The 13539-nt window shown below is 39.5% G+C and overlaps 2 protein-coding genes and 1 long non-coding RNA gene across 3 annotated transcripts; 2 read left to right on the forward strand and 1 right to left on the reverse strand.

Moving 5' to 3' along the window:
* Positions 1–269: 269 nt before the first annotated feature.
* Positions 270–1083, reverse strand: LOC122724791 (LYR motif-containing protein At3g19508-like). Its single transcript, XM_043960573.1, has 2 exons — positions 827–1083; positions 270–745 (listed from the first exon to the last, which is right to left on the reverse strand). Exons 1-2 carry the CDS (start codon positions 1019–1021, stop codon positions 692–694), a joined length of 249 nt encoding a protein of 82 aa, XP_043816508.1. The 5' UTR covers positions 1022–1083; the 3' UTR covers positions 270–691.
* A 205-nt stretch (positions 1084–1288) lies between these two features.
* LOC110625228 lies at positions 1289–3294 on the forward strand. The gene is made up of 2 exons (XR_002489552.2): positions 1289–1583; positions 1835–3294. It is a non-coding gene; the product is annotated as an uncharacterized LOC110625228 (long non-coding RNA).
* A 9119-nt stretch (positions 3295–12413) lies between these two features.
* On the forward strand, positions 12414–12956 carry LOC110607886. Its single transcript, XM_021747051.1, has one exon. The coding sequence runs from the start codon at positions 12414–12416 to the stop codon at positions 12954–12956; it is 543 nt and encodes a 180-aa protein (XP_021602743.1).
* Positions 12957–13539: the final 583 nt, after the last annotated feature.

Genomic DNA, 13539 nt, shown 5'->3' on the forward strand with positions numbered 1-13539 from the left:
ATAGAAGATTCATGCTGACTACTAATTTTGATTACAAGATCATCTTAATTCTACTTTAAAAGTTGAGGTGCCCAGGATTTTTTGATAAAATTCAGGGATATAAATATGTATTATGCCATTCTAAATTTATCAAATATTTCAATACACCTTGTCTAAATCCAATTCACAATCATTTGAAATACGTATCCAAACTGAGCCATAACAAGTTTGTCAAATATACATGCTCTGCCTCTGCCATACTAATCTAAAATAAGCTTGACTGGAAGAGATTCTGAAACATGAACTTTATTTAACATCTGCTACACTCAAATGAAGTGAACAATGCGTTTTAAAAACTAGCAACATCCATATAATGCTGTTCATAAATTGTTCCAATTCACCAGTAATTGAGAAATGAAAGATTCTCAGAGGTTCAAACTTACAGTACCAAAACGAACCAGCGAGACTAAACTAGTTCAAAACAAGAAACTGCAATTACTCTACAATGATCAACTAAGCGTAACCCATGTCGAAATTAAAATTTCTAAACGTTTGATTAACTCATGTTTTTGCAGAAAACCAAAAGGTCGGAAAGAGAGAAACTGTAATATCTCAAATTTGGAAGGCAGAAGAAAGCAAATGGAGGCTACCCCATTTGGGCATAACAACGAGCACCTGGGTTGCAGACGCTGTCTTTTCTTGTTTTGCTTTGTCAACCGCAACAAATCTCCTTCAGCTTATTAGCGGCCGATTGATCAACCAAATACTGCACATACCAGAAAAAAAAAATTCAAATCATCCGAAAAAGATTCATAAAACAAATATATCAGAAATAATCGAAAAAGACCTTATTGAGGACCCAGAGGGAGTGATTATAGGCTCGGCGAAAGAGCTCGTCGAGGGAAGTCGTGTCGTTAACGTCGACCTCTCTGTAGTTAACGAAGTTTTCGCGCACATATTTAGCATAATAAGGCCTCGTGTCCACCGGTAGACGCCTTACTAACCTCAGAACCTCGCCGTACACTCTCAACGCTTTCTGCATGTCTCTCTGCAAGGACCAAACCAAGAACGAAGCATTTACCGTTCAGCCAATTGTGGAAGCTATTGCCCTTGAAAATGTTCTTGGCCCACAAACACGGTCATGGGCTAAATGACCCAAGTAACACACTTGGCTCACTGCTCAGCTCGTAAAAGAGATGGGCACTCCTGGGCTTCTTCTTCATGGACTCGTAAGTGGTAACCATTAGGATTCTCGGACAATTTCAGAGCACTTTCCTGGTGGGGCCATTGAAAATGTTCTTGGCCCACAAACACGGTCATGGGCTGAATGACCCAAGTAACACACTTGGCTCACTGCTCAGCTCGTCAAAGAGATGGGCACTCCTGGGCTTCTTCTTCATGGACTCGTAAGTGGTAACCATTAGGATTCTCGGACAATTTCAGAGCACTTTCCTGGTGGGGCCATTGGCTTTACGTGACCCTCTCACCCCCCATTAGCCTTCTTGATGAAGCTGGGAGACCTCGATCACTGTGCTCTTTCTATATATCGTCCTCTTTTCGGTTGGAACTATCATCTTTTTCCGCTCTGTTCTTCTAAAATCTCGGTTAGTTTTAGTAATATACATTATTTCTTTTGGCTTTGTACAACAATTGTTTGATAGTTCTTGCGTTCTTACGATTTATGATTTTTTTTTCTCCTGTTTTTCTTATCTTCTGCACCTGCCTCTTCCCAATTCTGTTTCTTTCTTCTTCTTTTTTTTCTTCAAATCTGTTGGCGTTATCTTGTATGATCAATGAAATTGTCTAATGGGTTTTGTTTTAAGTGAGATATTGAAATTAATAACTGTGGTTGCAGTAGCTTCCTTTTGTTCTTGAGCTTGGCTAAAGACTGGAGTCTGGAGAGCTGGTATTTTGCTTTAGCTGCCAATATTGAGTTATTAACTCTTGCATTAAGATCACACTACAGAAATGTCTTTAGGCGTCATTTGAATATCTGTGAATTTCACATGATGAGTTATTTGAATTAAATATCATGTTACACATCTATCCAAATGAAGTTGAGTTTTTCATAAGAGAATTACGAAAATTGCAAAACTTTATTTGTCTGGGAATTCTGTTTTATGAACATTCAATTGATCAATTCTAGCTTTGTTTGATTTGACGATGTATCTTTATTATCTGGGTTATGATTGTTCATGGTTTATGTTTTCTTGCAATCTTTTTTCCTTTTCCTTTCATTGTGGAAGTTATGAAAGTCAGGCGTTCATGATACTGCTGTTTCCACCTTAGTTTTAGTAAATAACCTTTTCTGTTGATGGAATATGATTGGATTTGTGGATATGGTCTTTTGAATATGGTTCCAATAGGATTTTATTTTGGGGAAATGTCTAAAAAAATCCCGAACTTTGCACTTTTTAACAATTGTACCCTTAACATTTTTCTTTGATAAAAATACCTTATACTAATGACTTTTTTATAATTGTCTAACAAATAAAAACCCTAAATAGAGTTGTCTCACCCATCTGCATTTCTAATACTTGCACTACACTTTACTTCTTTTGTCTCTATATCTGTTTTTTAAGTTTAAATATTACTCTAATTAGAGTTTTTTTTTTTTTTTTTGAATTTGGGGGTTTTTATACTAAAATTGGATTTCTCCGTAAATTTTTAACAGGAATATTAACGGAACAAATTATTTGTATAGGTATTTTTATCAAAAAAAAAAAAAGTTAATGGTACAATTGTAAAAAGTTCAAAGTTTGGCATTATCCCTTTTATTTTACCATCTAGGGGCAGGTGGCATTGCCATTCCAAATCCAAAGTGTAGTATTTGGGAGATGGTGTTCTTACACCACTGTTTATGTGTCTCAACATTGTGAAGATTTGGAAAAATCATATTGAATTGGCAGAGAGCAATCACAAAAAAAAAAGCATGCTCTAAACAAATTGTCAAGTGTCCACATATAAGGCAAATTGTCATATATTAAGACCATAATGAATTCAACTTATTCATCATTATGGATAATATTGTTACGTATAGGACGTCTAGGTGGAGGAAGAAAAGAGTGATGGAAGATACTGCAGAAGTTGACTCTTAGACTCTTATTAAGAAGCAGAAGATTGATAAGGTTATGGAGGGAAAAATAAGTCGGTCAGTGAGTTGTTAGATTTGGAGGGAAAAGTTAGAGAATCTATTGTAATTCAGTTGTGTGTGTGTGTGTGTGACAGTTATTGGTGATTAGATTGTATAGAAGGGAAGAGGAAGCACCTGTGTTTTCAATAACAATCTGTTACATTCTCTCTTCTGTTCTTCTCTATTCTGTTCCACTATTCTCTCTTTTTTTTTCCCTTCTTTCTCTATCTTCCTTTCTCTTTTCTACTGCTCTTTTTAGTTTCTGTAACAAATATGTGCAATCAAATTTATTTGTTAGGTTTTTTATGTATTGTCTTTGTTTCCCTGTGGGTTTCCTAGCAGAAAGTAAAGGAACCAAAAGGTGTTTTTGGATAGAATGGGCTGCATTTGGGTTCACATAAAAAATAAGTATTCATTCAGGTAGAGACTTATGCACAAATTTAAATCTGTTTGCTATTTTAAGATGCTGAGAAATGAGGATTGGTAAATCTAGTTCTGGATGTCTCTAAGTTGGTAGTTGCATCTCTTTTTATTTTTTGTGAAAAATATTTTGTGGAAAAAAATATTTTTCAATAAGATAATTTATTTTTCATTATTATATTTTAATTTAAAAATAAAATATATTAATGAATTTATATATAAAAATCTTAATAAGATTCTCAAAATGCATAAAAATCTTAAAGCATCACCTAATCTTCAACTAGAATAAAAGATTTCAGCCTCTCATGGCTGAAACAAAAACAAAAAATAAAAGAAAAGAAGAAAGGTAGAAGAAGAGATGTGAATCTCGTAGGTGCCTCTAAGGGGGCTTGAAAGAGCATGTAGAGGCTCCTTATGTGTCTTTTTATACTTGAAAAGTGTTGCCCTAGATGATACTTGCTTCCTAATTAGTGAAGAGGCTGCCCAAAAGACTTCAAGAGACTGTCCAAAATGCCCTTGGTCCAAGATATGCCATCCATGCACATGTGAAAAGGGAAAAACGTGAGGCATGTGTTCAAGTGCAAGGAGTGGGGCCTTTGGTCTTTGCTTGCTGCCCAAGTGTCTTCAAGATGCTGTCCAAGACTTGCCTACACACTCTCCTTGCTGCCCATGCACTAATAAGGAAGGTGAAGCCTCCTTTGCAATTTGAATTTTGAATGTGCAAGGCATGAGGTGACAAGCATGTGATTTTTGGATTTAGCTTCCTTAATAAACTGGATTTTGAAATTCAAAATTTGAATATGAATATTGAAGATTTGAATTTCAAAATACTTTCCTTATTTGGATCTTCATTTATGGTAACTTGAGACTTGACTTCTTGAATAAGGAAAATGCTATTTGGAAATTTGAATTTTGAATTTCAAATTGTTTTGGCTGAATGTTCTTTCCTTCTTTGCCACTTTCTTTATTTAGAACTTTTCTTATTTAGCTTCACTTGATTCCAACTTAGCAGACTTGCTCTCCTTTGCTCCATTTAAGGCAGTTTTAAAGGTATGTCAAGAGCACTAAATTAAGCAGAAGTCATGTAAATAATCATCAATAATATCAAGATAAAATGGGCTAAAATATGTTCTATCAACTTTGTTATTGTCTTAATTGATGATATCTTAGTGTATTTCAGAAACGCAGAGGAGCATGCCTATCATCTGAGGATAGTTTTGCAGACCCTGAGGGAGCACGGCTTGTATGCCAAGTTCTCCAAGTGTGAATTCTGGTTAAGGAGCATTTCATTCTTAGGGCATGTGGTGTCAGAAAAAGGAATTCAAGTGGACCCTAAGAAAGTAGAAGCTGTAGCTAACTGGCCCAGACTCTCTACAGTTACAGAGATTAAGAGCTTTTTGGGTCTAGCAGGTTACTACAGGAGATTCGTTCAGGACTTTTCCAAAATTGCCACTCCTATGACCAGATTAACCCAGAAGAATAAGAGGTTTGTGTGGTCTGATCAGTGCTGACGCGGAACCCTATGGCACAAGCCTCAAACCCACACGCACAAGTAGATATGGAATCCAAAGATCTGATAAACCCACCTCCTATGGCACTCCACACTTAGAGAAGCTGAAACACCAATGATTAAAGGATTTAGATGAGAATCTGACAAACGCCACTATAAATAGTTGATAAGTTAATCGAGATTCCTGGTGCAATTGATGAAAGCAAATCCTCACTCTCACTCAAAGCAATACACGCCAAAGGCATGAAAATAATTCTGATAATTTGATTTCAAAGCTGTCTCTTACAATTGTTTCTTATCCTTATATAGTAAGGAGAAAAACAATTAAAACCCTAAGACACTCTTCTTAGGCCTGACTTAAACACATAAGGCCCAAGCCCAATCACATACTAAAATAACACATAAGTATTAAAACATAAGCCCAAAAATATGGCCCAACACTCTAAAACTTAAAGGTAAAATATGGCCAGAATACAAGCCCAAACAAAGTTAAAATAAAACAAGTGTTAAATCATAAAAATGTAGCAAGCCCATCATATCAATGCTGAATAAATTAGACAGCGCTATCTCCATTACACACTTTAAGCAAGGTGAGTAGCTTAGGTGTGTCTTCAAGCTTCACGAGACATTTGCTAAAGGCAAGCTCAGTCAATTCTTGTGTTACTTGTTCTTGAATGTGTAAGTTCATAGCTGCTTTAAGCTTCTTAGCTTTGCTCCTTGTCACTGGTCCGCTAGGGAGCACCAATGGATCCTTGCTTCCTTGATTCTCGTGTGATTGTGCTTGCTGGTTCGTATCATTCCCTCCTTCCTCGAAAAGATTTGTCCTCAAATCTGGAACATGGTCAAAAGGAGACAAGTCAGACACATTAAAGGTAGCACTAACCCCATACTGACCTGGCAAGTCTATTTTATAAGCATTGTCATTGATTCGCTCTAAGACTTGAAATGGACCATCACCACGAGCATCCAGCTTATTCTTCCTCTGATTTGGAAATCGTTCCTTTCGGAAGTGCACCCAAACCCAATCACCAGGAACAAACACCACTTTCTTCCGTCTCCTATTTGTCCTATCAGCATACACCTTGTTCCTCTTCTCTATGTTAGACCTAGCCTTCTCATGCAAGGACTTCACCAATTCTGCCTTTTTAGTACCATCTAAGCTAGCAAGCTCATGTAAAGGTAAAGGAACAAGATCAAGTACAGTTAGTGGGTTAAAACCATAAACAAGCTCAAATGGAGAAAACCCCGTAGAAGAATGTATGCTGCGGTTATATGCAAACTCAATGAAAGGCAAGCATTCTTCCCAAGTGTTCAAATTCTTACCCACTATAGCTCTGAGTAAGGTACCAAGAGTTCTATTCACCACCTCTGTTTGGCCATCTGTCTGTGGATGACAAGTAGTAGAATATAAGAGTTTAGTACCCAACTTACCCCACAATACTTTCCAAAATTGCGAAAGGTACTTTGCATCTCTATCTGACACAATTGTCCTTGGCACTCCATGAAGTCGAACCACTTCCCTGAAGAACAAGTCAGCTATATTGATGGCGTCATCAGTTTTATGGCAAGGAATGAAGTGAGCCATCTTGCTAAACCTGTCAACAACAACAAATATGCTATCTCTACCACGCCTAGTCCTAGGTAAGCCAAGCACAAAGTCCATAGAAATATCCATCCAAGGTGAACTAGGAACAGGTAAAGGCATATAAAGACCATGAGGCATAGACTTAGACTTGGCCTGTCTACATGCAATACAAGAAGCACACACTTTCTCAACGTCTTTGCGCATAGAGGGCCAATAAAAATGCTCAAATAAGGTGTCATAAGTCTTATGTACTCCAAAATGCCCCATCAAACCCCCGCAATGAGATTCAAGCACAAGCAAATCACGCATAGAGCATCTGGGCACACACAATTTCTTACCCTTAAACAAGTAACCATCATGCCTATAAAAAGAGTTAAAAGCTCCATGCTCACAAGCCACAAACACATTGCCGAAATCAACATCATTAATGTACAAGTCCTTAACATGTTCAAAACCAAGCAATTTAGAACTCATAACATTAATTAAAGCATACCTCCTAGACAAGGCATCTGCAACCACATTGTCTTTCCCATGCTTATACTTAATCACATATGGAAATTGTTCAATAAACTCAACCCACTTACCATGCCTCTTATTCAACTTGCCTTGTCCCTTCAAGTGTTTTAAGGACTCATGATCCGTATGTATCACAAACTCCTTGGGTAGGAGATAGTGTTGCCACACGTCCAATGCTCTCACCAAGGCATACAACTCCTTTTCATAGGTTGAATAATTGAGATGTGCTCCGTTCAACTTCTCGCTGAAATAGGCTATTGGTTTCTTCTCTTGCATCAACACAGCCCCAATACCTATGCCAGAAGCATCACACTCAATTTCAAAAGTTTTATCAAAGTTAGGTAAAGATAATATAGGAGCGGATGTTAACTTCCCTTTTAAGCAGTCAAAAGCTTTTTGTTGCTCCTCTCCCCACTTGAACCCAACTTCCTTCTTAATAATTCCTGTGAGTGGTGCTGCAATCGTAGAGAAATCGCGCACAAACCTCCTGTAAAAGCTTGCAAGGCCATGAAAGCTCCTCACATCTGAAATAGATTTAGGAATAGGCCACTCCTTTATAGCTTTCACCTTCTCTTCATCTACCTCAATTCCCTGTGCACTCACAACAAAACTAAGGAAAACAAGTCTATCTATACAAAATGTGCACTTCTTAAGTTTAGCATACAAGCTCTCTTTCCTCAAAACCTGCAGAACCAACCTAACATGCTCAATATGTTCGTCGAGAGACCTGCTATAGATCAAGATATCATCAAAGTAAACAACAACAAATTTTCCTAAGTATGTACGCAACACATGATTCATTAGCCTCATAAACGTACTAGGTGCATTGGACAAACCAAAAGGCATAACTAACCATTCATACAAACCATACTTTGTCTTAAATGCAGTTTTCCATTCATCACCAGGTTTCATCCTAATCTGATGATATCCACTCATAAGATCAATTTTTGTAAAGTACCTGGCACCATGAAGCTCATCCAACATGTCATCTAGCCGAGGTATAGGATGCCTGTACTTCACTGTGATCTTGTTAACTGCTCTACAATCAACACACATTCGCCAAGTGCCATCCTTCTTTGGAACAAGCAGCACAGGAACAGCACATGGACTTAAACTCTCTCTCACCAGTCCCTTCTCCATAAGCTCATCAATTTGCCTTTGCATTTCCTTTGTTTCCATTGGATTGCTTCGGTAAGCTGGTCTATTTGGAATGCTAGAACCAGGTATGAAATCTATCTGATGCTCGATACCCATCAACGGTGGCAATCCACTAGGTAGCTCATCTGGAAAGACATCAGTGAATTCCTGCATCATAGACTTAAAACTAGAAGGCAAACAAGAAAGGTTAATATCAGTGTCAGTAAATATTGTAGAAGTGGACGCTGGTGAGACATTCTGATCTTTACTCATCCTACCTTTAATCAACAAAGAACAAAGAGAACTAGCAAATATTGTGTTAGAAAAGAAAGAACTCAAGTGTTTGCACACTTACCACTCTTTTGCTGATTCTTCAATTGCACTTCAGAAACTAAGGTCAACCAACTAACCACAAGGTGCGTTTAATGAAACAAAAAAAAAGAAAACCTAAAGAAAGAACGAAGAGCGCAAAAACTAGAAAGAAGACACTGACAATTTGGAAAGTAACACACGAACTAAGTTTTGTGCTACTTGAAAATATCACCTAGAGTATAGACCCAAGCAAACAATACTCCAGCAATGTCAAGGAAGCAAAAGCAAGTTTAAATCAAAAAAGAAACTTTGAATTCAAATAAAAACGAACCTGGACAAAAGTTTGAAATTAATTCACTTCAAAGCAAATTAAATATGGATCTAATTAAATCTACCCAAAAAGGAAAGTATCAAGACCCACAAATAGAGACAGAAAAAAAATCAAATAAAATTCAATAGGCAGATTTCTTTTGTCTCTAATCTGGATTCAACCCAATTCAAATTTCAAATTTCCAAATTGATTCCCACAAACTACAGCAATCAATTGAGATAGGTACGGAAATATAGATACAATCACAATTTCTGCCAGAACAAGATAAGGCATAGGGAATTTTTTTTTTTTTTTTGTATTGCGATTTTTTTTTTTGTGATGCACGAAGAAAAGGAAAACTCAGAAAAAAAACTCAGAAAAAAAGGAAAACTCAATAATGAAGAAAAGGAAACTCATAGAAATCAATAACGAAGAAAAGGAAAACTCAGAAAAAAAACTCTAGATCCTGAGATAAATAAGAATTTACCTCACTTTGGCTCTGATACCAACTGACGCGGAACCCTATGGCACAAGCCTCAAACTCACACGCACAAGTAGATACAGAATCCAAAGATCTGATAAACCCACCTTCTATGGCACCCCAAACTTAGAGAAGCTGAAACACCAATGATCGAAGGATTTAGATGAGAATTCGACAAACGCCACAACGAATAGTTGATAAGTTAGCCAAGATTCCTGGTGCAATTGATGAAAGCAAATCCTCACTCTCACTCAAAGCAATACACGCCAAAGGCATGAAAGAAATTCTGAAAAGTTTGATTAAAAGCTGCCTCTTACAATTGTTTCTTATCCTTATATAGTAAGGAGAAAAACAAATAAAACCCTAAGACACTCTTCTTGGGCCTGACTTAAACACATAAGACCCAAGCCTAATCACACACTAAAATAACACATACGTATTAAAATATAAGCCCACAACATGGCCCAACACTCTAAAACTTAAAAGATAAAATATGGCCAAAATACAAGCCCAAACAAAACTAAAATAAAACAAGTGTTTAAATAATAAAACTAGCAAGCCCATCATAACAAAGTTGAATCTTCACAAAAGCCTTACTTGATCTTCACTTTAGGCTTTCTTTTATGTAGTTTTAGCCCATAGGTTTGATTAGGCTCCCTCAGCATATGATTGCAAGTGTTGCACCAAATCTGTCCCATATGAATTAAAGCACGCCCCAAATATATATGGATTATATGAATATGATTTTGAACTACTCTTGGATCCATTGGAATGATATAAGTTTGCTCCACACCATTGTTAGAAATTTGTCCTATTGGATCCGTATCAAGTGCGAGGAAAGCTTTAAAGAGCTGAAGAAAGGGTTAACGTCAGCACCGGTGTTAGCTCTGCCTACCAGTGATGAAGACTTCACAGTGTGTTGTGATGCGTCCCGTGTGGGATTAGGTTGTGTGTTGATGCAAAATGAGAGGGTAATTGTTTATGCTTCTAGGCAGCTGAAGAAGCATGAGTTGAATTATCCTACACATGACCTAGAGATGGCAGCTGTGATCTTTGCACTCAAGATGTGGAGGCATTACCTTTATGGGGTTAAATGTGAGATAGTCACAGATCATAAGAGCTTGCAGTACATCTTGAGTCAGAGAGAGTTAAATCTAAGGCAGAGGAGATGGGTAGAACTGCTTAGTGACTATGATTGCAAAATTCAGTACTGATGACCGTTGGATTTCACTACCCCGGTCTAAGGCCAGGCTCACGATGACAGCCCATGGCCTAAAGGCTTCTAAGTCTCCCGCGTGAGCCAGATCCATACCGCTCAGTCTTAAGACCGGGCCCTATGTAGATTTTTCCAATCAGGCCGGCCCTGCCTTTTTCGGTCCAATGATCAGACCACCTCTAAGCTCGGCCTTAATCTCATCTTCCAACCCAGCCCAGAAGAAGAAATGTGGTCAGCCCATCCGCCTGGTGGGTCCCCTTGCATGCGTGCCAGATGAGAATTAAATGGCTGTTACGCATGGGACAGAGATCTGATACTCTTGTACGTCCGTATCAGAATGGCAGAGACAGATGGCCCAATGGAAACAAGGTCGTTACACGTCACTGACAGGCCGAGGAAAGGAATAAAAGGAGAGGAACATCCTCCTCATACTAAGTTTTACAAAACACTTTGTAAATCCTATTTTCTGGATATTAGATTATCAATTGGCGCCGTCTGTGGGAAACGAAGGAGATCTTCTCATCGCTGGAGTTCCACTCTCACAATACCCACTGAGATCCATAATGACCAACCATAACGAAAACAACCTTGCAAACACTCCCAACGACCTGAGTTCTGTCCAGGAGGGGCAACAGTTTTCTTTGTCCAGCCCCACAACCCCAAACAACCAAACATCAATCCCTTTCAACCCCTCGCCGAGCTTGGTAGGGAACGCATTCGAAGCTGTCTTATCCAACCAAGACCTCCAAGCCATGGCCCTTCAACTACAAAACACCGCCCATTGGCTGGGGCAGATGATGCAACAGAGGAGCCTTAGCACCCCAATGAATGTGACGCCGGTAGTATAAGAACCCCGAACCAATGAACCCCAGCCCACCTTCAACCACCCCCAAGCCATTAGCCAAGAAACCGGAGAAAGGGGGCGAAGAACAGGAGGAGAAGATGAACCGGAGGCTAGAGTTCATGGAAGAAGGGTGAGGGAGCTGATAGAGAACGATGAGGCAAACAGTTATTCTGCCGGAACAACCAGAAGAGCGGGAAGTGAGGCTAGGGGTGAGCAGTATTCGGTTCAAACCGAAAAAACCGATCGAACCAAATCGATTTGAAAATTTGGTTTGATTTTTTATATATTTCGATTCGGTTCGGTTTTTAATTTTAGAAATTTTGGTTATTTCGGTTCGGTTCGGTTTTAATCAGAAAAAAACCGAAAAAATCGAACCGAACCGATTAGTGATAATAATATGTTTTTTTAATAATATAGAGAAATTAAATCATATTAAGATTAAAATATTTTAATTAAATTTTAAAATATTAAAAATAAAGTGTAAAAAATAAAAAATATTAAAAATTGAAATCGATCAAATCGAACCGAATCGAACCGAATCAAACCGGTTCGATTTGATTTGGTTTCTGACCAAAATCGATTCGGTTCAATTTTCATAAACACTAAAATTTTGGTTTTTGATTTATTCGATTCGGTTCGGTTTTGAACCGAACCGACCGAATGCTCACCCCTGAGTGAGGCTGGGGAAGAAGAATACCGTCTGGAGAAGAAATCCAGACAGGAGGAAGAGAGTGTAGATCAAAAGTTACAGAAACTGAGAGAACAGCTCTTAGCTGAACTGGGAGCGAATGATCCCAACCAAGCCCTCTTGTCCACCTCTTCATCTTTCTCGAAGTGGGTGCAGTAAGAGACCGTCCCCAAGAAGTTTATGATGCCACTCATGGCGGCTTACGACGGAGCGGGAAACCCGAAGGAGCACGTCTTGAACTATAAGTCTTTCATGGAGTTGCAGACTTTATTAGATGCCTTGATGTGCAAGGTATTTTCAACGACACTCTCAGGACCAGCACGGGCATGGTTTAACAGTCTGGAGGCGGGAAGTATCAGGAGCTTTGGAGATTTAGCCAACGCCTTCGTCAGCCGGTTCATAGCTGGAGTTCCAGCTGACAGGAAGACCAGTTATTTGGAGACGGTCAGGCAGAGAAGGGACGAGTCGCTGAGGGAGTATATTGCCCGTTTTAATACGGAGGCCCTACAGATTCCCGAGTTGGATGAAGGGAGAGCGGTGGAGGCCATGCAGAAGGGGACGACCTCCGCTGAGTTTTTTGGCTTGTTGAGTAGAAAACCCCCCACCACGCTGGCAAAGCTGATGAAGAGGGCGGAGAAATATATAAGGCAAGATGACTCCCTAATGACGAGTAGATTCGCCAAGGGGGCGGAAGACAGAGGAAAAGCCCCCGAAGAAAGGAGATCGGAGAGGCATGAGAAGAAGCAGGGCAAGAAACCTGAGCCCTACAAGCAGCCCTGGGACAGGAGAGACCAGAGACCTTTCCCTCCTCGGGTTCCAGAATAAAAGCCATTCCCTCCACGTATTTCGGAGAACCTGACCTCGCTCAACGCATCTAGAGCCGAGGTGCTCATGGCAGTTCAGGATAAGGAGTTCCTACAATGGCCCGGGCCTATGAGGGCAGAAGCAGACCAATGAAATCCTGACAAGTATTGTCAGTATCATCGCACCCACGGCTATGACACCAACAACTGCTACTAGCTGATAAGTGAGATCGAAAGGCTGATCAAGAGGAGACACCTCGGGAACTTTGTGAAGAAGCCGGAGAGACAAAGGCCTCAGCCGAACCCAGCGGCACAAGCACCCAGGAGGACGAGAATAGGGCCGGTGAATGATGGCTCCAGTGGAACCATTAACATGATTGTTGGAGGAACCGGAGGTCGGATGAACTGAAGGGGAAAGAAGAGGGGTCGAGATGGGAAAAGCAGTAGCGCCGAAGTCATGCAGGTAGTTGAGCACTCTTCAGTAACTATCACCTTCTCTCCGGAGGATGCCCTGGGTGTTCAGATGCCTCATAACGACGCCATTGTTATTGAAGCCGTCATCCACAACTACCGGGTTAAGAAGATTTTGGTGGATGACGGGAGTA

Source organism: Manihot esculenta, chromosome 10 (genome assembly GCF_001659605.2).
Source record: "Manihot esculenta cultivar AM560-2 chromosome 10, M.esculenta_v8, whole genome shotgun sequence".
In the NCBI taxonomy this organism is placed as follows: Eukaryota; Viridiplantae; Streptophyta; class Magnoliopsida; order Malpighiales; family Euphorbiaceae; genus Manihot; species Manihot esculenta.